At 41.7% G+C, this 23,822-nt stretch overlaps 1 protein-coding gene across 1 annotated transcript in view; it reads left to right on the top strand.

Moving 5' to 3' along the window:
* The window catches only part of ADGRV1 (adhesion G protein-coupled receptor V1), a 319,443-nt gene that overhangs the window by 111,909 nt on the left and 183,712 nt on the right, over positions 1-23,822 (top strand). Inside the window, exons 54-65 of the mRNA XM_063129627.1 lie at positions 278-533; positions 2,761-2,963; positions 3,851-4,027; positions 5,386-5,568; positions 8,435-8,614; positions 11,055-11,219; positions 11,787-11,904; positions 12,853-12,976; positions 16,264-16,402; positions 21,159-21,344; positions 22,723-22,955; positions 23,277-23,425. Coding sequence (XP_062985697.1) covers positions 278-533; positions 2,761-2,963; positions 3,851-4,027; positions 5,386-5,568; positions 8,435-8,614; positions 11,055-11,219; positions 11,787-11,904; positions 12,853-12,976; positions 16,264-16,402; positions 21,159-21,344; positions 22,723-22,955; positions 23,277-23,425 — 2,113 coding nt within the window. The remainder of the gene's footprint in view (positions 1-277; positions 534-2,760; positions 2,964-3,850; positions 4,028-5,385; positions 5,569-8,434; positions 8,615-11,054; positions 11,220-11,786; positions 11,905-12,852; positions 12,977-16,263; positions 16,403-21,158; positions 21,345-22,722; positions 22,956-23,276; positions 23,426-23,822) is intronic.

Here is a 23,822-nt window from a genome sequence, read left to right as displayed (position 1 = left end):
AAGTTTGGTTGGAGTCAATGGCCTTTTAGGCCCCTTACAACTCTACTATTCTATGATTCTATGCTATATGATTTGATTGTGTTTTATTGGAATTAAGGGCACCATCTGGCTAATGTTAAAACATACTAAAAGTCCCATTAATTAGGAGAATTAAACAAATTATCCCTTTAAAATCAATGGAAGTGTTTTAACATTGGTTGAATTGTGTCCTAAGTCATTGTGTTATCTTATCAGTTACTAAATATATATAAATATTTATTTCCCCTAAAATATTTAGATTACATTTTCAGAAGGTCAAGCCTTGTCCACAATCACCTTAACAGTCCTTGCAGATGTCATTTCCGAAGTTGCAGAGGCATTGATTGTAACTCTCACTCATGTCAGCACTATGGGCATTCAGGATCCTAAAAGAGGAGCTACCATTGACCCAAACAGAGCCAAAGCTGTACTTACCATTTTGCCTAACGACTGTCCTTATGGCATCGTGGGATGGCACACAGATTCTCTCTTTATTAAAGTAGCAGAACCTGAAGGTGAGTTAGTTCTGTGATCTTATTATTATTATTATTATTTATTTATATAGCACCATCAATGTACATGGTGCTGTACAGAGTAAAACAGTAAATAGCAAGACCCTGCCGCATAGGCTTATCTTCTTGGGGAAAAGCAAAAATGTCTTTCCAAATCTCTTTCTGAAAACAGTTCCAGCTTTAGTTAGTATTTACTTTAATATTAGATTCTAAATTTATATTTTAAAAAATACTTCTGAGATGCAGTGGTACACCAGTGGAATCCATATATTCTGCAGATAAAATATGTGTTTGAAATATGCATTCACTCTTCATGCGTACTGTATATATTTTACTTGGCTATCTGTACCTGAGTACAGAATATCTTATGAGTGCTTCATACAATGTTTCTACCTTCCCATGTCTTGCTGTGCTTGGCTCACATGCTTGAGCTATCTAGATTTGCTTTACTGAACCACATATTGAGATTGATGCCTATTGCCCAATCTTTTTCTGTGTTTGTGACACATTACTATTTGGATAGTGCTAGATAATGGGCGGAATCCTACAGGGCATTTCTGCCACCGCTAATGTGCTTCTGCCCTGCCAATTGCTTTGTGCAAGCGGCCAAGACTACTTTCACAATAGTGACATAGCGCTTCTGGGACAAGCTGAAATGAGTGGAAACACTTGTTTCTAGAAGGAGGCAGGTTGACAGAACTCACATAAGGGAGTTCCGTCAACCTGCCTCCTTCCAGAAACGAGCATTCCTGCTCTCATTTTGAGGTTTCCCCTAGAAAGCACTAAATCTCCCTTGCCTAAATGGTGGGTCCCACTTGTGCAACATGATTGGCAGGACCTGCCGCTTGCAGAAGGGAATTGGTGGAGCGGAAATGAATCGGTGGGGGCAGAAGCACCCTGTTGGATTCTGCCCATTGTGTCAAAAACCTAGTTAGGTGATCTCTAAGACTCTTCTATGATTCTATGAAATACAAAACTCTACATCATCATTTACAATTGTTTATGCTTTGCACACTTCCGAGTATTTTCACCTTATATGAAGTTTTGCTGACAGACGTATTTCCTCTACAGAAGGTTGTAGTTCAAATCTCCCTTCAGCTTTAAATTCATTGGTGGTCATAGGGAAACCAGTGTTCTCTCAACTTTGATCTCCACCTGTAGTATGCTGTATTATGCAATATAATATATGCTGAGATAATGGGCTGGTGTGGACAGCCCACACCAGCTGGGTGTGGTTGAGCCAGCACTGTACAGAGTGAAGCAAGGGCGAACACGTGGATTGCTTGTCAGAAGTCAGCTGGCACGTGTAAAGTCAAACGCATGTGGGCCTCATCCCTGCTTCCAATTCCCTGAAAAATATCGGGAGAATCACCTGTGTGATTGAGGCCTCTGAATGTGAAATACTACCTGCATAGGCCATTAAATGCATAGGCTGTGCTGATTCTGGATTTTCCTGTGTGAATGGAGGAGCCAGGGACAGCACACTGGGAGGGTAGAGGCATGATCTTGCTCAGTTTTATGTGATGGGCTGATATTTCTCAAATATTAATTATGTCCAACATTTTTAGCCAGCTGTCATGTGAGAGACCTTAAAACAACATTGGCTTCTTCTTCATTGCTTTGGCAGATTTCTTGATTTTTCTCCTAAGCCCAGGGCTTTCAGTTATGTCCTGATAGTTTAGATTTTCTCGTCCCTGAAGCAAATGTAATTTATTGGAAGAGACATGAATCATCACTGTTATGTTAGTTCACTTAGTCAGGTTGGACATTTGGGACTTCAAGATCAGAGAAAATGAAAGGTAACAAAGAAAGGCAAATTCCAACTATTGCTGGCTGACTCATTCCATCAGAGGATGTTTCTAATATAATTTTAACTGCAATTTTGGAGTTGTGGAGAGCAAAAAGTACTGCTAGAATTGAGAGCGGCAGGGAAATGAATGAAAATGTGCAAGTAAGTAATAGCAAAACATTCTGCAGCCTTTGTTTCAAATTATGGAGCGCATGCTGTTTCTCAGACTCCAGTGTATAAAGTTCTGCCTCTTATCAAATTTTCAATCTCTGAAATATTCTAAAGTGATATTAGCCTCACATTTTGCCCATGATTGTTTCAGGGATTTATCATATGGCAACTATAGCTCAAGATGTAGAAGAAACTAAATCAACACTTTCAGAAATTATTTCATAGGCCTACAGATAATTCTGTTACAGATTTGTTCTTCAATCTTTTCAGGGAAATCAACTCTTATTACTTTACATGTTCTCAGAGAACAAGGATTTGTTGGCGATATCGTTGTGCAGTTGATACCTCAGCCTATTTTTTCACTCCCTCTCGTCAACCAAGCAATGGAAAACGAGGATTATAGGTTGGAAAACAAGACAGTTATTATGGCAGAGAATATGACAATGGCTTCAGTAACTGTAGCCATTTTGCCAGTGAGTATGTTCAGCTTCTAAGCAATTGAATGGGCTATGAATGTTGCAAAAAAAAATTTTTTCTGGTAGATATTATTTATTGTATAAAAATAGTACATTTAAACTTTATCAGAATATCCGTAATTCAATCCAACAGTGCCTTTGAGGCACCAGAAACTTGATGTGAACCTAATCCCTGAAAACAAGAATTGCCCCATTCTTTTCAACTGGAATCAGCAAAATTGTGCACTCTCTGGCATGTGTATATCAACTGCCCCCACTGAAGTGTATGCACACACACATGGGCTCTGTGGCACAGAACCTAGATATGCCGTAGTCAAGTAGGTTTGGATTTTTGTTTTACGTTTACTGTTGCACATCAAGATGGTACTTTTAAATTAGGCCTAAAAGGGAATTAGTGACTCGGCTTTAATGCCGTCACTAAATTTTACTGCTACATTTCTTTCTTTCTTTAGTCTAGAGAAAAACTGGGAAACCACGAGTAATTCTGAGGCTGAGATACTATCATTTTCTCTGGGGCAAAAACTTGGGACTTTTCTGATTTATTCTTTGTTCCCCCCCAACTGTCTAAGAATGATATGTAGAAGTTCTCTATACAAATGCCGACTTGTCATTATTTGGTCCATCTTTCAAATTTAGGCTGTTTTGAGTTGATGCTTGTATATGGGACCCCAACTCTGAACCACCAATTTTGTAATACGTTGGGAATTAAAATGGAGGTTTATTATGAATTAAGCACTCTTTCTTCCACCTTTGCAGTTTGCATGGTTGGCACAACTAAGTAGCCATACTCTGCCCAACTGTCTGGTGCTGGTAAGGGAACAATGACTGATAGGAGCTGCAATGTACTGAATCTCCCCCATTTAAAATCACTTTTCGCCCTACAGGATAATGTTCCAGAATTACAGGAAGGATTTGTAATCAATATTAGCAGCGTGCACTTGCTGAAATCTTCTCTTACTGGAGGGCAGCCAAGTGTGAAAAGACTTGACTTGGAAATAGCTGAGATAATGATAGAAGAAAATGATGATCCCAGAGGAATATTTCATTTCAATGCTAGCAAGGTGAGAGCAAACTGAAAAATGTCAATGATCCTCTGCTGTTACTACTCTAAGTCTAAATTATGTGAGACTGACAATTTGGAGATAGAGAGCTGATTTGGACTATCATATTTCAGTTTAACAAGGTGAAACATACACAAGCCTTTCCCCCATACTTGTAGGCCCTTCGTGTGTGCCACAGTTAAACCAGGAAGCCCATAATTAAATATAGTTACTTTCCCATTTCATCTGTACTGTTATTAGCTTCAGGACAAGCCAGGATCCTATGCCGGCTTCATGGTTGAGATATGATAATCTGAACTGAGCCAATATATTGGCCTATACCACTGAGGGAGCTGAGGCAGACTCTTAAGCCTAGAGAAGAATTTCTGCTTCAAGGAATTTTCAGTATTTGATGCCTCTGCACAGTTAGTGGGTAGTGAGTGAAGGAGTGGTAACAGCCCTGAGGCTTAAGGAGTCAAGGAAGCGCCAACAAAGGTCAAAGAATATGTCGGGGATTTAATGGGCTCAGGCACTGGGTATGAGTAGTCATTGTCTATTTGAACTCTGGGACCAGGATTCATACTAGGAGAGAAACAGAAAGTCAGAGTGGGATCTCAGCTGTGCTAAAGGCCATAAGTGGAATCCACAGGCTATTGGATCTGGCAAGATGGAACTAGAATGTTGGCCACACCAAAGCTGATTGGCTGGAGGGTTCTGAGTGGAGCAAATATAAGGAGCTGTTGAGGGACATCTGTAGGAAGTTTGTCTAAAAGTGTCATCAGAGAACAGTGCCAATGGAAAAGTGTCTTGAGAGGTTGAGAACCAGCTAGTTAAAAAGGCTATGCTAAATAAGGGGGTATTTTTATGGTGGTAGGATAAGCTAGTAGAGGGTGGGGGCTATTTTCCGTAGGCTCTTATCACTCCAGACATTCGCACTGTATGTGTGGATGCCAGAGGTAGAGGCTAATCAGCCCATGTACTGGCAGGGGAATGGCTAATCCGTGCATCCCATTTTCCTGCTCATGCATTGATCTACATGTGGCCAATAACTTGTGCTAGAGGCTTTTAATATCACAAAATATTTGCTTCCAGCCATTAGACTGACAGTCTTCATGCAACATTGGACAGTACAATTGGCTTGTATTTTGGATCACATATTACGATGCAGGATGTTTTCAGGACCTTTAGACAATTTAAATGCAGAATTAAGATAATGTTTTTGATTTGACTGGTGCATCTGGAAGCATCTGAACAAACCATCCCAGCATCAGAGAAAATGTGTAATTTCATTTCCCCCTATTTTCTTTGTCAGAAATGCAGTCATTATAATGCTCTGAATAGCTTTTTAAAGCATTAATTTAATGTTGCTTTCTTTCCAGGACATAAGTGGAATAGTGGCCGGTTATGAGGTTCCTCCACCAGATAATGTTCTGAAGCTGCCAGTTGCTCGAAGGGCAGGGAAGTTTGGATTAGTAGACCTGTACTGGGAAGCCACACCTAGCACTGCTAGCCTGGAAGACTTTACACCATCATTTGGGAACCTTACGTTTGCTGATGGACAGGTAGGCTGATGTATTTTTTTTTTATCATCTTGCCGTCCTCAGTTTCTGTATTTTCATGCTTTGTTCTTTACATAGTGGTTGCAGTTAATTGTGTGAAAGCCCTATCACTTGCTCCCTTTCACTTTGCTCCGTTTTCATAAACCACATTCACAGCACAATACTGTATGTGTCTATTCAGGGCCTCACTCCCTGGTAAGCATGTATACTAGGGCAACATCCAGTCCTTCCTGTGCAGTAGCAGGACCCACCGCGCATGCAACAGGGAGCTAATATTTCCAAAAGCAGCTGGAAAGAGCATAAACACTTGTTTCCAAAATGGAGCAGGTTAGCTGAGCTTGTAGAAGGGAGAGCCGCTGATCTGCACCATTCCGGAAGAAGCATTTCCACTTATTTCCAGGGTTGTGGTAGGAAATGCTCGTTCCTGTTGCACTTGCATGGGTCCTGCGGGCACAATGGAACTAGTGGAGGCGCAGTGGGAATATTGGATACTGTAGGATGGCAGCCTCAAGCTGCTGCCTATTATATAGTGTGGCAAAATGAAGGAATTGTCTGAATCCACCCAGAATCCTTTGCTTGTTTTGATAAACAATTGTATTCACAGCTTTTCATTCCTCGTGCTGAGATTCACATGGAATAAAGAATTCTGGGCTCCTTCATAGAATCATAGAATAGCAGAGTTGGAAGGGGCCTACAAGGCCATTGAGTCCAACCCCCTGCACAATGCAGGAATCCACCCTAAAGCATCCCTGACAGATGGTTGTCCAGATGCCTCTAGTTTGGGAGAGCCCACAACCTCCCTAGGTAACTGGTTCCATTGTTGTACTGCTCTAACAGTCAGGAAGTTTTTCCTGATGTCCAGCTGGAATCTGGCTTCCTTTAACTTGAGCCCGTTATTCCGTGTCCTGCACTCTGGGAGGATCGAGAAGAGATCCTGGCCCTCCTCTGTGTGACAACCTTTTAAGTATTTGAAGACTGCTATCATGTCTCCCCTCAATCGTCTCTTCTCCAGGCTAAACATGCCCAGTTCTTTCAGTCTCTCTTCATAGGGCTTTGTTTCCAGACCCCTGATCATCCTGGTTGCCCTCCTCTGAACACGCTCCAGCTTGTCTGTGCCCTTCTTGAATTGTGGAGCCCAGAACTGGACGCAATACTCTAGATGAGGCCTAACCAGGGACGAATAGAGAGGAACCAGTACCTCCCGTGATTTTATTTATTTATTTTTATTTATTACATTTCTATACCGCCCAATAGCTGGAGCTCTCTGGGCAGTTCACAAAAATTAAAAACATTCGAAGTATAAAACAACAGTATAAAACCATAATATAAAATACAATATAAAAGCTCAACCAGATAAAAACAGCAGCAATGCAAAATTACGAATTTAAAACACCAAGTTAAAATTTATTTATAGACTGTTAAAATGCTGGGAGAATCAAAAAGTCTTCACCTGGCATCTGAAAGCATATAATGTCGGTGCCAAGCGAATTTGGAAGCTATACTTCTATTAATGCACCCCAAAATAGCATTTGCCTTTCTCCCATGGATTCACACCTTGGAGAGCTCATTTAGAGTTCAGACTGGTTTTGACCGAAATCCAGAGTGAATTCTTTGCCTCATTGACATTGGAGCCACCGGCCTCCACTAAATCATACCGAACTCAGTGAGGATTACATTGCATAGACTTGCGGAGGCGTGATGGTGGTTGGAAGGGTATTCAATGCACTTATAGCTTCTGCAGCGCATGCTTAATGAATGGGCTGATGCTGGTCCCCTGCTTCCCCCCTGCAGTTCGCTTCTCAGGTGGGGTTCAGTGAAGTATCTGCAGGGCAGTGTGGAAGCCCGTGCAAGTACACAATTGGTACTGGGCTCAGAAGTTCACTATTCTGAAAATGTCCATTTCATTTTTAACTAACGTCAGTCAAGATAAGCGTGAAAGTGTGTAGGTAATGCCTTCCAGGCCAAAGAGTGGCTCAGCAAGACTTTCAGTGGCCACAGGTTAGGGCTTCACTGCTCTGCACATGAGTAGGAGAAGCAGGAAAATTGTACCCCAAAAGTAAACATAATTGTATATGGTTTTCCAAATTCATTATTTGGTATCTGCAATGACTGTGCTGACTGTATGATTGATTTTGTGGGACTACCAGAAAATAATATTCCGTCTTCCTTGGGGGATTTTCCCTGCTGTGCTCCTCAATTGACAGCAAAAGTTTTGAATAAAACTATGGCGCAGAAAGCCCTTAGAATATGTTGCCTCTTGAAGTGATCCTGTAACAGCTTTTTAGATTATTAATAAGCATGTGTTCCACATTTCAGAAAAACTGATGCCCTTTTGTATTCAGGGAGGCAGCTAGGTAATTTTAGACTTGGGACTCAATGGTTTTAAAGCTCCCACCACCACCCACTTTAGATGACCATGCATATGTGTTAGGGCTCTCCTGCTCATTCTGCTGAGTGGGCTCTGGGCATTTGCCCCAAAGTCCTGCCTTGATGGCGCCATTGTCTGCACTGAGCTCATTAAGACCTAACGGTGAGGATGGTGAAGAGGCTATTGTGCAAATGTGTTTTAAGGTAGGTGCTTAACTATTGGTTTTTAATGAGATTTGATAGAATGGACTAACATTCTTCCAGTCCAAAGTGGAATGATCTTGTCTGGTGCATACATTCCCCCCCCCCCCGACTTAGGTTAGAAACCACTTTGCCCTCTCTAGATTTCGTGTCCACTTTTTTAAAAAATAAATCTGTAGTCTATGCCATTTCATAATTTGTAATCGTTTAAGCTTTTTGAATTTCAGCATGATGCTCATAATGATGCATTTTACCATTTCACCACTGGATGATGATGGTGGTGATGATTTTATTTTTACAGGTAGCAGGAGTGATAGAAATCACCATCATAGATGATGAAATTGTTGAATTTTCGGAGATGTTTAGTGTCACCTTACTTAGAGTGACAGGTGGTGCCAGATTAGGAGAGGACGTGCAGGTGACTGTTGCCATTCTACCAAATGATTCTCCTGTTGGCTTATTCGGGTTTGAAGAAAAGCATGTAAGTGTGAGCAGGATAGTTCATTCAGGAATATGTCTGTGGCGGTGTGGTTATTAAATCCACAATCCCTTAAAAATCTATAGTTCAAGGTTTTGATGCAGTGTTTATCTAAAGTGGGGAGGGCAATGTGGAGGTCTGGGAGGCATTTGTGTACCTGGGTTCTCCCCCCTCCCGGGCCAAAATAGGGGGTATATTTTTTTATAAAAAATCACCGGTTTACTGCCAAAATTTGGCATCAAGTTCAGTACTGCTAAAAGGATTAAATTTAACTTGTTTGCAAGTGCTCTTTTAGCACTCTGTGGCTTCTATGGAACCCCATTTTGCTTGTTGATCTTTTTATTTTAAAAATTGGGTGCACAGGGGGTGGGGGCTGTAGTGTAGGAAGGACTCCATTTGGCCCATGGGTCATGTGTTGCACACCCCTGATCTAAACAAAATAGGCAATATACTTGCTTTTCAGTAGCAGCCTCTCCAATTCTGAAATACCATCCCCAGAAAGGTCTGCCTGGTACCTACTTTGTTATCATTTCCATGCCAGTCAAAGCTTTTTTGTTCTCTCAGATCTTTTAATCCTCTGTCTTTCTGCATTGTTTTATCCTTATATATTTAGGTCTTTCCTCATTCTTTTTTCTGATGCCTCTTTTAGCTTCTGTTTAGCTTTTAATTGATTGTTTTATTGGGCTGTTTGGTTTTAATGTGGATTTTGGAATTTATGTTCTTATTTTATGTTGCATTGAGAGTTTTTAGCTATAGGGTGACTAATACATTTTAGAAATCATGAATTCTTTTTTTAGAAAATGTATCAACTGTAAGGAATGTATTGTATACCAAAGCTGAATATGGGTTTTGAAATGGGAGTTAGTTCTCCACGAGAAGACAGGGGTTAGGAGAGATGTAAGCTCCTTCAGCCCAATATTGGCATGTGTTTTGAGTGGAAGGTGGAGTGATAAGTTGTTCTGCCAATCAATGCAACATACAAGCTGTGTGCTTTCCTCATTCTTTGTCTTGTACTGCTGAGGGGTCCAGAGGCAATATGGCTATCCATTAATATATTTTATTGGTTGTCCTTTTTCTTTAAAAAAAAACTTTCATCAAGGATCTTTTTTAGGAACCATAAATCAAGGGTGGGCAACTTGTGGCCCTGCAGATGTTTTGTTCTACAACTCCCATGATCTGTTACCATTGGTTATGCAGGCTAGGGCTCATGGGAATTATAGGAAGTCTGGAAGACCACGCTTGCCATAAATGGTCCTGAAAGCAAAACTACATCCTCTTCCACCATTATAATGTGTAGTATGTATAACACCCCCATGTTGTGATGTCATCAGGTTGTGCAATTCCCTTACCCTTGCCAATATCATGGCATGTAGGTGGAGAGATGCAAAGTGTGATGAGATTACAACAGTGAGTTAGTGTAGTGCATGCTGTTAAAGGAGAACGCAACACAGTGCTGCCATGTTTGATGGTAGGACCCTTTTTCATTTTGAGGGGTCCTATCTTTCATTGATAAAGGCTCCTTCCAGCTCTAAGGTGACAGAATGTGTCACCATCTAATTTTGTTTTCATTGGGGCAACTTAAGCTGGTTTTATTTTTCTTAGGCAGGCTGCCTGCATAAAGTTAGTTTTCCAATTATTTGTCGTCGTCCCCCTCCAACCGGAATTCAGAATTGCCTTTTTGGCTTATATTTATTCCACTGCTGTAATCCAGTGCCTGATTAATCTATTTGAATTGCTTCTTTCCTTATACAGTTCTTTTGTGCAGACAGCTTTATTGCCAAAGTGGCGCATATAAGCTGGTTTTAATACCAGAGATAAGATGCTATTTGTTGTCAGGATATTAAGACAAGCATGTTTCAGATCATCCTCAGGTCTGTGGTTGCTAGGAGACTGTTGCACAGGAAGGACACTAGGTTGTGTCCACATGAAACAGTCTGATACATGCTGAGCTGGTTTCTAATTTTGGGGGGAACTGTAATAAATAAATTTAATTGTTTCACAGATGCAGTCACTATTTCAGAAACTACAGGGAGAAAAGTTGAGTGGTTTTCATAAACGTAATAATATTGCTATGGATGCTCTGTTGAACCAATTCTGTTGCGTATGTTTCCCACTTGAAGATATGAAAGAAACAGGAAGCATGAGTCAGCAATCAGAATTTTGAGTTTAGGGGGGAAGAGAGCTTTTGTCTCATTCCAGTAATGCTGACGCATCCACAGAAGTAGGCTTTTGCCTGCATGTAATTCCTGGCACTTGGTCTGTGCATCGAACATTTTGAGCTGGACTGGTGGATCAGGAACTCCATGTGTGGTGCTGAAAGGATGATCAGTGCTGCCCTCTTTGATGGCACCAGTTACCTCATCCCTCCTTATCCTGCATCAACAACAGTCATGACACAGTACCAGGGCACTTCTCTAAATAGTTCCAGTTTTTGTTGTTTTAGGTATCGGTGAAGGAGCCTCAAGCAATTGATGATCCTGCCGCAAATGTTTTTCTTACTGTAAGTCGGAGTGAAGGTGGTCAGGGAGAAGTTCGGATTATTTGGATTCTGGAGGAGGCAGCTAAGAATGAACTCACACCTCTCAATGGAACACTTCTCTTTGCTGAGGTACACGCTTGTTATAGTATTTCCTTTTTCTTTCATGCTTACTTATGTATTTACTGTCTGTCTGAGGGTCATGGGAGGTAAAAGCCATCCTTCTGTATGTGCTCTTAAACATGAATAAGTATTCTTGAATGCTATCCGCTGTACTCATAGAGAAACTTCCTGGTTGTGTTGGCCAATCCTAATGTCATGCATTTGCACATGACTCCAAATGTAAGTAGGAAGATTTCTTCAAGATCATTTGTGAGATGGTGAGATATATCTTGCTTTAGGCATTAATGCAGACAGAGAAGGGCTCTCAGCTTCTTATCCGGATGCTGCTGTGAGCCATAAACCCTTGCTGCTTCTCTTTAGGAGTCCAGTTCTTGGATTCATATTTGTGCCTTCTGCTTGACAAAATAGCCTGCTGAGAGACTAAATCTTCCTTGGCAGAGTGTAAGAGCTTAAATCACTTTAATTATTTGTCTGGTAAAAATAGTAATTTGTTTAGAAAAGAAAAGAAGTTTTCCTCTGTCAAAATGCCAAGTGACGACTTTATGGTGAACCATTTTCCATTCCATTTTAATGTAGATGGAATCCCAGAAAACCATAGTTTTGCAAGCAATTCAAGATGGTCTCTTGGAAGGCGATGAAACTTATGCAGTTCAGCTGGTGTCTACTGATAGCACAGAGATCTCACCAATAAATGGTAAATACATACACATTTTTCCAATTTTTAGGCAGTACCTAAATATAATCAGTTCTTGAATTACAGGTTGGCCAGAGAGGGCCCAGTCCCCCTTACTACTCCGGCATCTCCCATAATTATTGTCTTTAGAAGGTTATGGGATGGATGGCATTATCAGTGGGAATTTCATTAAGGCCCACTTAGCTTTCTGTACAGAATTTGAGCATAAAAGGTTGCCTTATGCTATTTCTGAAGGTTGTAGCATGTAGTTAGTCTGTTAATCTTTCTTAAATAGGATTTTGCTGACAAGTAAAGCACAGTGTTTATGAGACTTTCGAAAACGTGTGGTGGCCAAGCTGGTTTTTGAACTTGAAATGCAGAATGTTGTCCTGAACATTTACACCAACTTTCATTCTGGTATCTCAGTCTTCAAGGGAGAAATCACATTGTATTGTATTTAATTTCTTTCCTGGCCCCTTCAAAAGCAGGTATAAGTTGAGCTAGTATTCAGAGTATACAATGTAAAATGATGACCTGAATGTGTGTAGCAATTTTTTTTCTAAAACGTCACTACACCCCAGAGTCCAAACCAGCCAGCAAATTTACAAACTGTTGAACTCTCAAGGCCTCAAATTCTTCCAGCCAATTAACATACAATTATTGAAAAAACAAATTAAGAGTACTTTGTAGAACAAGTGGTGATAAAAGGAGTGCTTTATAATATATCAGATACAGACAATGGTGTTTATCTATGGCAAATTGCTAATTGGCATTCTTCAGATTTTTGCTGCGGTGATATTGAGCAATATAATGAGAACTCATTTATGTCCTGATGGCCATGCAAAATTATATTTCCCTTTCAGTATTTACAAACTACCTTGATTTTAATCCCCCATACACGAAAGGGATAAAGATGTATCAGTTATGTCAATAAGCTTTTTTAATCAGCAAAGTTCTTTGGATTGACAGGTATGGCAACCATCACTATATTGGGAGACAGAGGAGCCTCTGGGGTTGTTGGAATAGCTTCATCATCCACCCATATTGTGATCGGAGAACCCGTAGGAAAGTATAATGGGACTGCTTTTATTGGGTAGGTATTTCGTTGAGCTTTCTATCTTTGTTGTAAATTATTGTGATTTTTAGACATGTGTAAATATTTATTTGCCAAGAAGAAAATTCCACCGTTATTTAAGACATGCATAGTAACAATTGACAGCTTTGAGATTATTATTTTTTTAATGCAGAATGTCATTGTTGGATTTTTTAAAAGCTTTTTATGGTCTCATTTGTAGAGATGCTGCATATTTTTAATAGTTCCCATTCATGTAATAGGCTGCTAGAATCAATGACACAGAAGGACACAGACACACACATCTTTTGTTTTCAAAATGTTGGATTTCTATATAGAACATATTTCAAATAAAATCCCTACCATCTGGGGAAAGAGATGGACTTAGTTAATAACTTAATTTATCAGGGAGCCAGTATGGTGTAGTGGCTACAGTTTCAGACTGGGAGTCGGAAGATCTGAGTCCTAGTCCCCACTTGGTCATGGAAGCTCACTGGGTGACTTTGAGCCAGTCACAGCCCAACCTACCTCACAGGGTTGATGTTCTGAGGATAAAAATAGAGAGGAGGAGGATTATGTACGCCTCGTTGGGTTCCTTGGAGGAAAAAGGGTGGGATCTAAATGTAATAAATAAAATAAATTGCAGGAGGCGGCTTCACTTCTATTTTCAATTAGCTGGGGAAATTTGATACTCCTTCCAGATGCTAATGTACTCCAGTGATCATTGGATTTTGATGGGTGACCAGTATACTGGGCTGCCAACACCCACACACTAGATGTCAAGTGTGCTGATTTCGTTACAGCAGCTTTCTCCAAGTTGGTACCTGTGATGCCACCACCCTCTTCCTTTTAAAAGGAAATTTTAAACCAGTGTGTGTGGTAGAACACAAACCTTTGTCAACAAATAAGACCAAGAAAGGCATAGATTTAAAATAACAAAAATAATATTGAAAACCTTATTTACAAGAATAAGAATATTTTTCTACAACTTAAGTTTCATGATGTTAAAATAAATATACCTCCATCCACCTGCCAGGGAAATCTAACCCCCTGCCCAAATCTATAGCCCAGATTCCCTACTCCTACTCCTCTGAAAGCCAGTCCTTATCTACCACACAAAGAAAACCCAGCGACAGTTATACTCTCACTCTCAACTGAAAATGGAACAGCCAATCAGGAGACACCATTCAAAAAGGTCAACATTCTAACTCCCCCCTCCCACCAACTTACCGGGCTCCATCACACCAGCCATTTAGCGCACACTCCCTATGCCTGCCCAATACCCACATGACATTGTCCATGTCCTGCACTCATTTCTGCTTTTATCCTCCATGTTTCATTTCTTTTTGGAGTACAGAAAGTCTGGACTATTTTCCCTCCCTGCAAAATAAATGCTCTCCTCCCTCCTGTGAATTTCTGTGGTTACGTTCTATCGACCATCCTGTTCTTTGTTGGGGGCATGTGTGTCTAAGGGCGGTCTCTCTAAGAAAAAGAGGAGGGCGATGTGATTCTCCACTTAGTCATGAAGGGGGAGGGAGATACATGTGATTCTCCACTCAACTATGAAGGGGGTGGGAGAGAGGTCCCTTTTAACTCTATGTTCTTGCTCCTGAGTAGGCATGGCTAGGGGTATATTTTCACCTTAAAAGAAATGTTGAAAATGCACCCTTCTTGCCCACAGCTCCCTAATTTTTAAAGAGAAAGAGATCAAAATTGGCACAGTGATAGCTCTTAAGTAGAGTTTTCAGCATGCCAAGAATGAATGAGATCGGTCCATCCCTTGATTTTTTAGCATTTTTAAAATCCCCATACCTTTAACCCTTTTCCTGATAGTCCGCAAGTGCAAAGGATCCATCCTTTGATCATGCTAAGCTGTGCATTTCCAAGTTCATAAAATAGCAATCTGCTGGTTCCCTTACTCAAGAGTAAATCCAGTTGATTTCAACTGCATTTACATCAGATTCATACTAAAATCACATGGATGCTTACCTTTGAGTAAACCCTATTTTAGTAAGTCTGTCTCAGTTAAGTGCTGTTTACTCAAAGGTAAGCATGCATGGGATTTTAGTATGAATTGGATGTAAACGCAGTTGAAATCAATGGGATTTACACAACCCTGCAACCCTCTCCAGTTCATGCTCCAAAGCCTCCAGGCAGGCTGAAGGGAACGGGCATAGCCTAGACAACAGGGAATAACCACGGAAGTACTTAGGAGAGAGAGAGTTTTCGCGAAGTGAGTTCAGTAACAAGAGATGCTGCTTCCTAGGAAAAAGCAGTGCAAGACCAGGAGTGCTCCATGTCGATTACGAGGGAGGGCGAGGTGTCCAGCTACCACCAACCTATGAACTGTAGGGGGAGGTACAAAGGAGATCTGAGAGTACATCTCAACGGAACAACAGCAATACGCATAAAAGCGCAAAGGTGTAAGTGCTCAGGCTTTCATACGCTATGGAAACAAAGGCGGATAATTCGAGAGCAAACCAGGGCAAACGTGTAGGTGTGTTGGAGCTCACCATTGCCTATAATAGAAAGGATTTGTTAAAGCAAGTCAAGCCTGCAACCAAACATTCATATATATACACGCAACAAAATAAAACATCATTTCATCACAGTGCCCTCCAGATGTTTTGGACTACAACTCACAGCATTCCTGACTCTTATGCATGCTTCCTGGGGCTGATGGGAGTTGATGTCCAAAACATCTGGAAGGCACCAGCTTGGGGAAGGCTGCTCTGTAAAATGCTGCTAGACTAATGCACGGGCAGAATCAAGTTGGTATTGACAGCTGTCAATTACAGTTTATCTCAGTTCTCATTTTTCCAATCTTTAATTTGGTTCATCACATGCTTGGAGTCTTAAATTTGGTTCTTCCTCAAGTTTAATTTTTTAAAAGTTTGCATGAAAATTCATAAGCATTTTTGTGCACATTTCTATGAGTATATGCATTTTTGCCTGTGACACACATTTTCTGAAAGCAATTTCCCTAATATAATGCCTTTTTGAATGTTATTTCCCCAATATATGCATTTTTGATTGGACATCTCCATTGCAAAATTCAGAGAAGTGTGAGTTTCTAACTGATTTTGGTTTGCATAGCAATTGTAAAGTACAAAACTAGTAAGTTGGCTTTAAAATTAAAATATTAACTGAATGGATTTCAGTACATACAGTTTGTTGACTCAGAAGAGCAGTTATCATTTTGCTGCAGCCTTTTTGGAGAGAAGAAATCTGCCTAATATTGACTGCAGTGTTTGTCCTACCATGAAAGCAAATTTGAAACATGACCATCTGCCTCTTGTTATCTGCAGCATAGAACGTGGGCCAGGGATTTCTGGAGAGGTCACTGTCTCCTGGAATATAACACCACCTGAGCAAAAGGAATTTGCAGAGATATCAGGGACTTTGACCATGAGAGACAAGCAGTCTGCTGCTATTGTACTGTTACAGGTATGAACCATAGAATTAGAAGTTTAGCCAAGGCTCCTGTAGTCCAGTTGTGCAGAAGTGCAGAGATAAGCTGCCACCACGTCAGCGCAATGTCCACCATAACCTGTGCAGGTTCAGCTGAAGTGGGGAGAGGAAAACACAAAAGTCTGAAAATCCCCTAGCGGTGCAAAAAAGAAAAAGAAAAAAAAGAGCCATGCCCACCGATTTGGGGATGTATCTGTGGCATCCCACTCACACAGAATGAGCCAATGAACTCATGGTGATGGAGACATGGCCCATGACACCCACCTGCATCACAACATACACAGTGGTGCTATTACACACCTCACTCCACAAACTACAGCAGCACAGACAGTAACAACCCCACTACTGCGAGTCCCCAGGCATCTCTGCAGGCAGGGCTCTGAATCCCCTTATGCCTATGGTTTGGAGCACAACACTCAAAAGAAAAGAAGAAGAGTCCACGCAGTATAGCGGCCACATAGCTCCCTGGGCAGGAGGCCTGCAGAGCACACACACAACTCTCCTGGGACCCACCAAGGGAGGAAAAGATGCCTTTGTCAATCAGCCAAAGGGGAGGAGCCAGGACACACAACAAGGGGACACACATAGAGACTGCATAGATCACAGGGTAGGGAAATGGGAGATGTGAGCTCCGTCCCCACCAGGGGGAAGGGGAAAATGACCCCCACTCAATTGTGCATGCCATAACCAGACTTGTCAAAGGCAAAAAGGGGAAGCTCCCTGGACTCAAACCTATGCTGCAAACACCACAGAGCAGCTCCTTAACCATTCAGTCACAGCAGCCTGCCGTAATCGGACACATGGTGCAGTTATCTTCCCCTTGTCTCAAGTCCCAGTTATATATGCCAAGAGCACAAGGGCAGGAGGAGAACAGTGTAGGTCACATATGCAGGAATGGTCAGTGTTCAAATCTGTGGTACAGCCCCACACTAGAAATGGAGGGGAGCCCCCCCCCCCAGGCAGAACTGAGCCAACCAGGAGGAGAGCTCCATGGGCTATTGATAGGCTAACCAGTGTTCTTGGCTCACTGTTCCCCCTGGCAAGTTACCCCTCTCCCACTGTTGTTTTGCCTGAAAGGTCAACCCTGCTGGGTAGCATCCCACCAGTTCTCCTGGCCTCTTCCCCTCAGCACTCCTCCCTTATCATCCCTTTCTCTCCCCAGTATCAATCCATTGCTTCCAATATCTTGGCAGCAGCACCCATCCCAACTGTGCATCTTGAGACGCATGCCATTTTGAGGCCATTTTGAGTGAGCTGCTGTTGGAGGACCCACTGGCCATAGCCCTGGTAGCAATCAGCACAGCATCCTTGATGCTCATAGTCCCATCTGTGGGCCAGTTGAAGCCAGATCCTATTAGAGCTTAGTAAAGGAATTTCTACCTACCACACCCTAGCAACAAAGAGGCAAAAAATGTGAAGGGAAAGCCTTTGTTGCACAGCATCTGGGATGGAGAAGACCCTGAAAGGCAATTCCTTGTGCTAGATCTGGGACTGGTGTAAATTTGCACTGTCAACAGGGCTGTTGTCATGGGCTGGAGATTGATAGGATACAGAATGAGTGTGCTCCTCCTCTGTTCCATCCCCATTCCATCCATGACTCTGCCTTGTTTTAGCTGTTTCGCCAACACATCTTTCCTAGCATAGCAGCTCCCCTGATGGAGTTTTCTGCCAGCATATCCAAAGTGTTACACCAGCATATCTTTCATGACGGCAGCATATCTGGCATTGTGTTAGTGTATTACGGCTTCTGCTGCATCTTACAGTGCTGCTACATCTGTCTTGTCTTAAGTACAAGTTTTATTTATTGGTTTATTATAACACTAGCTGTACCCGGCCACGCGTTGCTGTGGCTCAGTCTGATTAAATGGAAAAGAAAGAAAAGAGAAAGTGCACATTTCTAATATGTTTAATTTCACAATGCTTGTGGGTATACAAAATTTTTTGTTGTTCCATTGTCTGTGCAGATATAGAGATTGTCTGGTTTGCTGACTCTAGAACACGCAACATATAATTGTCCATGTGAGAACCAATCCATGTCTAGATCTAAACCGCACAATTCTAAAGATTGGCCCTGAGCTTTGTTGATGGTGATTGCAAACGCCAATTGAATTGGGAATTGCAATCTCTTAAATTGAAATGGCATATCTGTTGGAATCATAGGAATGCGAGGAATGAGGACATCTTCACCTTTGAAAGGTCCTGTCAAGATTGTTGCTTCTGCGACGTTGCTCAGTAATTTTTTTTACTGCAAGCCGCGTGCCGTTGCAAAGCTTTGGCTGGTTGATATTTCGCAACATGATAATTGGCACGCCGATTTTCAATTGCAGTACATGCGGTGGCATCCCTGGCAGATCAAGTGAATTCAAAAATTCTGTTGGATAATTAGCCGCTTCATCTGCTTCCACAACAGTGTCGACGGACTTGTATGTGACTGCCTGGCTTTGAATGTTAGACTGTATAATATTGTTAAGTTCGTAGACGTCTTTGTTCTTGGCCGCAAGAATAGCTCGTTCACTCAGCCAATCGTGATTCTTTTAATTGGTTTGAATATTGGGAAATACTTTTTGAACCAATTCTTCTTTTGACGTCACTAAATTGCAGAAGTTATGAGGCAATGAAATTCATCCTGAGGTCAGATCAACCGGCACCTTCCCATTCCCAATTTCCAGTAATTGATGTGAGAATATCTCAGCTGATCGATCGTTTTGCAGCTGGACACGCATATTTGTAGTTAATTTTAACGTTTTTACGTGTCGCCACAAAGTAGAGTATTTCAGGGAAGCATTTATTTCGTCCACTGGTGTCGATCGAGGAATTACAGGTAATGTTTGCCTGAAATCTCCTGCAAGCAATATTAATGCGTTCCGAAATGGTCTGATGTTTCCACGCAAATCTTGCAATGATCGATCAAGAGCCTTGAGCGTTTTTTTGTGCGCCATTGTGCATTCATCCCAAACAATAAGTTTGCATTTTTGCAATACTTTTCCCATGCCGGATGCTTTGGAAATGTTGCACGTGGGAGTTTCAATGAATTGCATGTTCAATGGCAATTTCAAAGCGGAATGAGCAGTTCTTCCACCTGGTAGCAATGTCGCAGCTATTCCGGATGATGCAAGAGCTAAGGCTATGTCATTTTGGGATCGAATTGCTGCCAGAATCAATGTAATTAGGAACGTTTTACCAGTTCCTCCTGGTGCATCTGAGAAGATTTCTCCAACCCTGTTATTGACAGTTTGTATTATTTGATCGTAAATGCCATTTTGCTCAAGCGTTAGCTTAGGAATATTTGATTGCACATACGACAAAAGATCACCCGTGTTGTAATTTTGTTCATGACGCAATTCTACATCGAACGAATCACACGTCATTTTGACATAACGTGAAGAAAGCAGTTAACGTTGTAGCCAGTGGATTCAGGGCTATTTGTTGCACATTTGCAGCTGTGAAATAAACGTGTTGTCCATTTTCTAGATGTACTGCTAAGTGAACAACAGCTGGACTTCGTTCATGTATGGGAAATGAAAGAATTCGCCATACAGCTTCATTGCTGCTTATTTATCTTCCAGCCTGACCAGTATGTGTTCCTTTTACGTCCAACGGATGGCGCTTTTTTTAAAAAAAGCATGTTTTTACCTGTCACAGGTGTGACATCTATATAATATAGGTATATAAAAACACGCGTGTATTCGAATGCAACGTTGTGTCAAAATTTCAAAGCAATCGGTGAAGAACTTTCGGAGATTTTAGATTAAAAAGAATGATTTTACCTGTCACAGGTGTGGTGAGGAGGTTAGTGGGTTTTGGCCCCTCTGCTAGGCCGGAATCTCCTGGCAGTTACCTTTCTCCAGAACTTGGAACTTCCACAGAAGGCCACATTTCCGAGAAACATCGCTAGATGGAGCCAAATAGGAGAGACCATGGAAATAGGAGAGAAGGCAGAGGCAGTGGATTGGCCTACTGGTTGGTGATGTCACAGTGACTTCTCTCCTATTTGCATAAGTGGCTTGGAGGAGGCCTCTGGGCTTTTATATACCTTATTTCTTTGATTCTAAGACACACTTTTGTCCCCATCTATAATATAGTTACATAAAAACACGCGCGTATTCGAATGCAACGTTGTGTCAAAATTTCAAAGCGATCGGTGAAGAACTTTCAGAGATTTTAGATTAGGAACAAACGAACATTTACATTTTTATTTATATAGATGTTTATTCCACCCTTTAGCCAAAAAGGCTCCTTAGGCGGATTATAAAGATACTTCTTAAGACAATCCCTGCCCACATGCTTACAATCTAAAATATATGAGACAAAAGAAAATGTGATTGAGAGGGAGAAGGGTGGGGAAAGCATATTTAGGCAGTAGATTCTTCGTTGTGAAGTTCAGCAGGTCATGGACACAGTAGAAGAGCTGCTGCTTCTTCTCAATCTCCCTCTAATAGTCCCATACAGATCCAGGCACAATGGCGAGATGCATGACTGCTGCTTCCTTTCCCTCTGATGGCCTCAGCCGTGAAGGTTGGTAGCAGGAGGGAAGAGGGCTCTCAGCTGGAGCTGAATCCAGGCATGATGGAGAGGCGCCTGACTGCTGCTTCCTACCCCTCTGATTGTACCCCTAGAGTCCTTGATAGGGAGGTCGTCTATCTTGGTTCACTTTTAATAGCAGAAATCCCCACCCACCTGTTGTGGTGACTACTCATAAAGCGTTCCGCTTGTTCTGTTTATTTTTCTTTAGGCTCTAGATGATAACCTCCCTGAGGAAAAACATCACTATCAGTTCCATCTAAGTGGCATCAGTGATGGAGGAACCATAAATGAGTCTGCCAGCACAGCAAATATCACAATGGCGGCTAGTGACATGCCGTACGGGCAGTTTGCATTTTCTCAGGAACTATTGCAGACAACAGAAGAAGAAAAATGGGTATGTGACATTGAAATACTGAATTATTGGAATGACTTTTCATTATTTGAGATCTAGGTTCTGCATTTGAGTCTGAGTTTAATGGCAAGTCGTCTTGCCAATAAACATAAAATTTATTCATCAATTATTTGTTATTTAGTTGAGGTGAAGGTGGATACTAACAGATTCTGTAAAGCAGCGTCCCCACATTTTGTGTTGAAGGAGTAGGACCCCCCAAATTGGTTGGCTATCTTAACCATGTTAGGTTTGTGTGGAGGGACTGGGGGCCACAATCCCTCAGGGCCAGCACCAGTGGTAGAGCCCCTTTTTTGCATGCACGGTCCCAGGTTCAAGCCCTGGTATCTCTAGGTAGGGTTAGAAAAGAATCTTGCCTGAAATCCTGGGGAGCCGCTGCCAGTCAGTGTCAACAATACTGGGCTGGATGGACGAAGGGTCTGGGTCAGTATAAGGCAGATTCCTATGTTCCTAATGATCCAAGTCTTGGAAAAAGCCTTCCATGGAGGACAGTGGGTGACTTCTCCCAAACCTACTATCAGGACTAGGAGGGAGGAAATTTGGGAGGGGGGTCACAGCTGTGATCAGCTGTAAGCCCCTCCTCATCCCATCCATAAAGAATTCTTTTTATACACCTAATTGCAGAGTAGGGGTATTTTGGGGACTAATATATTTTGTAGTATTTATTTATTTATTGCATTTTTATACCACCCAATAGCTGAAGCTCCCTGGGTGGTTCATGGACCAAGGGCAGTTCATGGTACATGGGAAGGGGAAGGGGAAGCACTAGCTCTCTTCTTCCCAGGAGAGACCCTTCCAATGCCCCCTGCATGGCAATTACACTTTTTTAAGGCCTTCACTACCATGAATGGAGGATTTTTAAAAAAGCCTAATTGTTGTCTGAAGCGCTGAAGTGAGACCGTGGGCTGAATGGGGAGGCTACGCAGGCTGCACCCGGCCCGTGGGACCGAGATTTCCAAGCCCTGATGGAAGGAGTTCCTCAGGCACATGAGTGTTACTCTGCATTCACCTGCCCTATTACAGATCCATTTTGAGAGTCACCATCTTAGCCAAAGTGATTAATTTCAGAATAAATGAAATATGCCCAACCTAAATATTTGTCCTTGTGGAAAAGCTCTTATAAATCCCCAGAGTACCCAAAAATCAGCACTACACATGCCATGTTTGTGTTGATTTGTACGTGTTCTCTGATGGCTTAAGGCAATTGCAGCTGATCTCAAAGTAGCATTTTTCTATTTGGAATGTTTCTACTGTTTACCAGAAATCTAATCCCAGAGTTAAACCAGTTGATCGGATTTAGTAAATGTAGCATGCTTGGGGAAAGAGTGCAGCCGAAACCTTAAGAAACATTTGTCTCTAACAGGCTAACATCACAGTTGTCCGTTCACATGGTTACTATGGACAAGTTCGCCTCTGGTATCAGGCATTGAATGGAACTGCATTAGAAGGTGTGGATTTTGCTGTCATGTTGTCAGAGCTTACATTCAATCCCCTTGAGACTATTAAAACTATTTATGCTGAAATCTATGATGATGAACTTCCTGAAGGCCCAGAGGAGTTTTTAGTAGAAATTACAAAAGTGGAACTGCAGGGAAGGTAAATATAAATTTCATGCTATTGGAAAAGATTAGCCATGGCAGCAAAATGTGCCATGTATGGAATATCATTTAGCTAACCTGGTTGTCTTCATTTTATGTCCGGTATTCAACAGTAGATTTCGAGATAGAGATTCATGATTGGGCCTAAAACCAAGGTTGCAAATCAGGATTAGAAACCCAGGCTCATTGTCATAGCACCAAACCATGGTTTAGTATTTTGGCTGACCCAAGCCAGTTTGTAAAAGGACAAAAATAGGAGCATGCAGGAATCTGAGCTTATTGCCTAATTTGTTTTATTTCCCTTCACATTTTTTGCAAGTGGATTTGATTTTATGATAAAAGAAAATGGACTGCAGGTTGACCAGCCCCCTGAAATAGGAAATGCTTCGGTAATGAGAATCATTATATCAAAAAGTGACAATGCAGAAGGCATCATCGAATTTGATCCACTCTATACAAGTTTACAAGGTAGGTTAAGATTTAGCCTCCTACTGCATTATAGAGGGATAATTTGACTGGTTTTTTTTAATCATTGTTTGTGTCAGTACCCAGGCATGGTGTCAAGGCATATAATACAGCTTCTCAGTCTGAGTACCTGGATAGGAAACTGCCTGTGAAGCCCATGTACAATGTCTTGATTTTTGCAGAAAAAAAGCAGAATATGAATGTGATAATAAAACAGTAATAACTATTCAAAGTTTCTGGAGGAGAAGGCTATCAATGGCTACTAGCCCTGATGGTTGGGTGCTATCTCCAGTATTTTAGGCAGAAGACTGTGTGCACCAGCTGCTGGGGAACATGGGTTGGAGGGTGCTGTTGCACCATGCCCTGCTTTGTTGGTCCCTGGTTGACAGCTGGTTGGCCA

Source organism: Elgaria multicarinata, chromosome 6, assembly GCF_023053635.1.
Source record: "Elgaria multicarinata webbii isolate HBS135686 ecotype San Diego chromosome 6, rElgMul1.1.pri, whole genome shotgun sequence".
NCBI lineage: Eukaryota > Metazoa > Chordata > Lepidosauria > Squamata > Anguidae > Elgaria > Elgaria multicarinata.
This window is presented reverse-complemented; position numbering and strand designations above follow the sequence as displayed.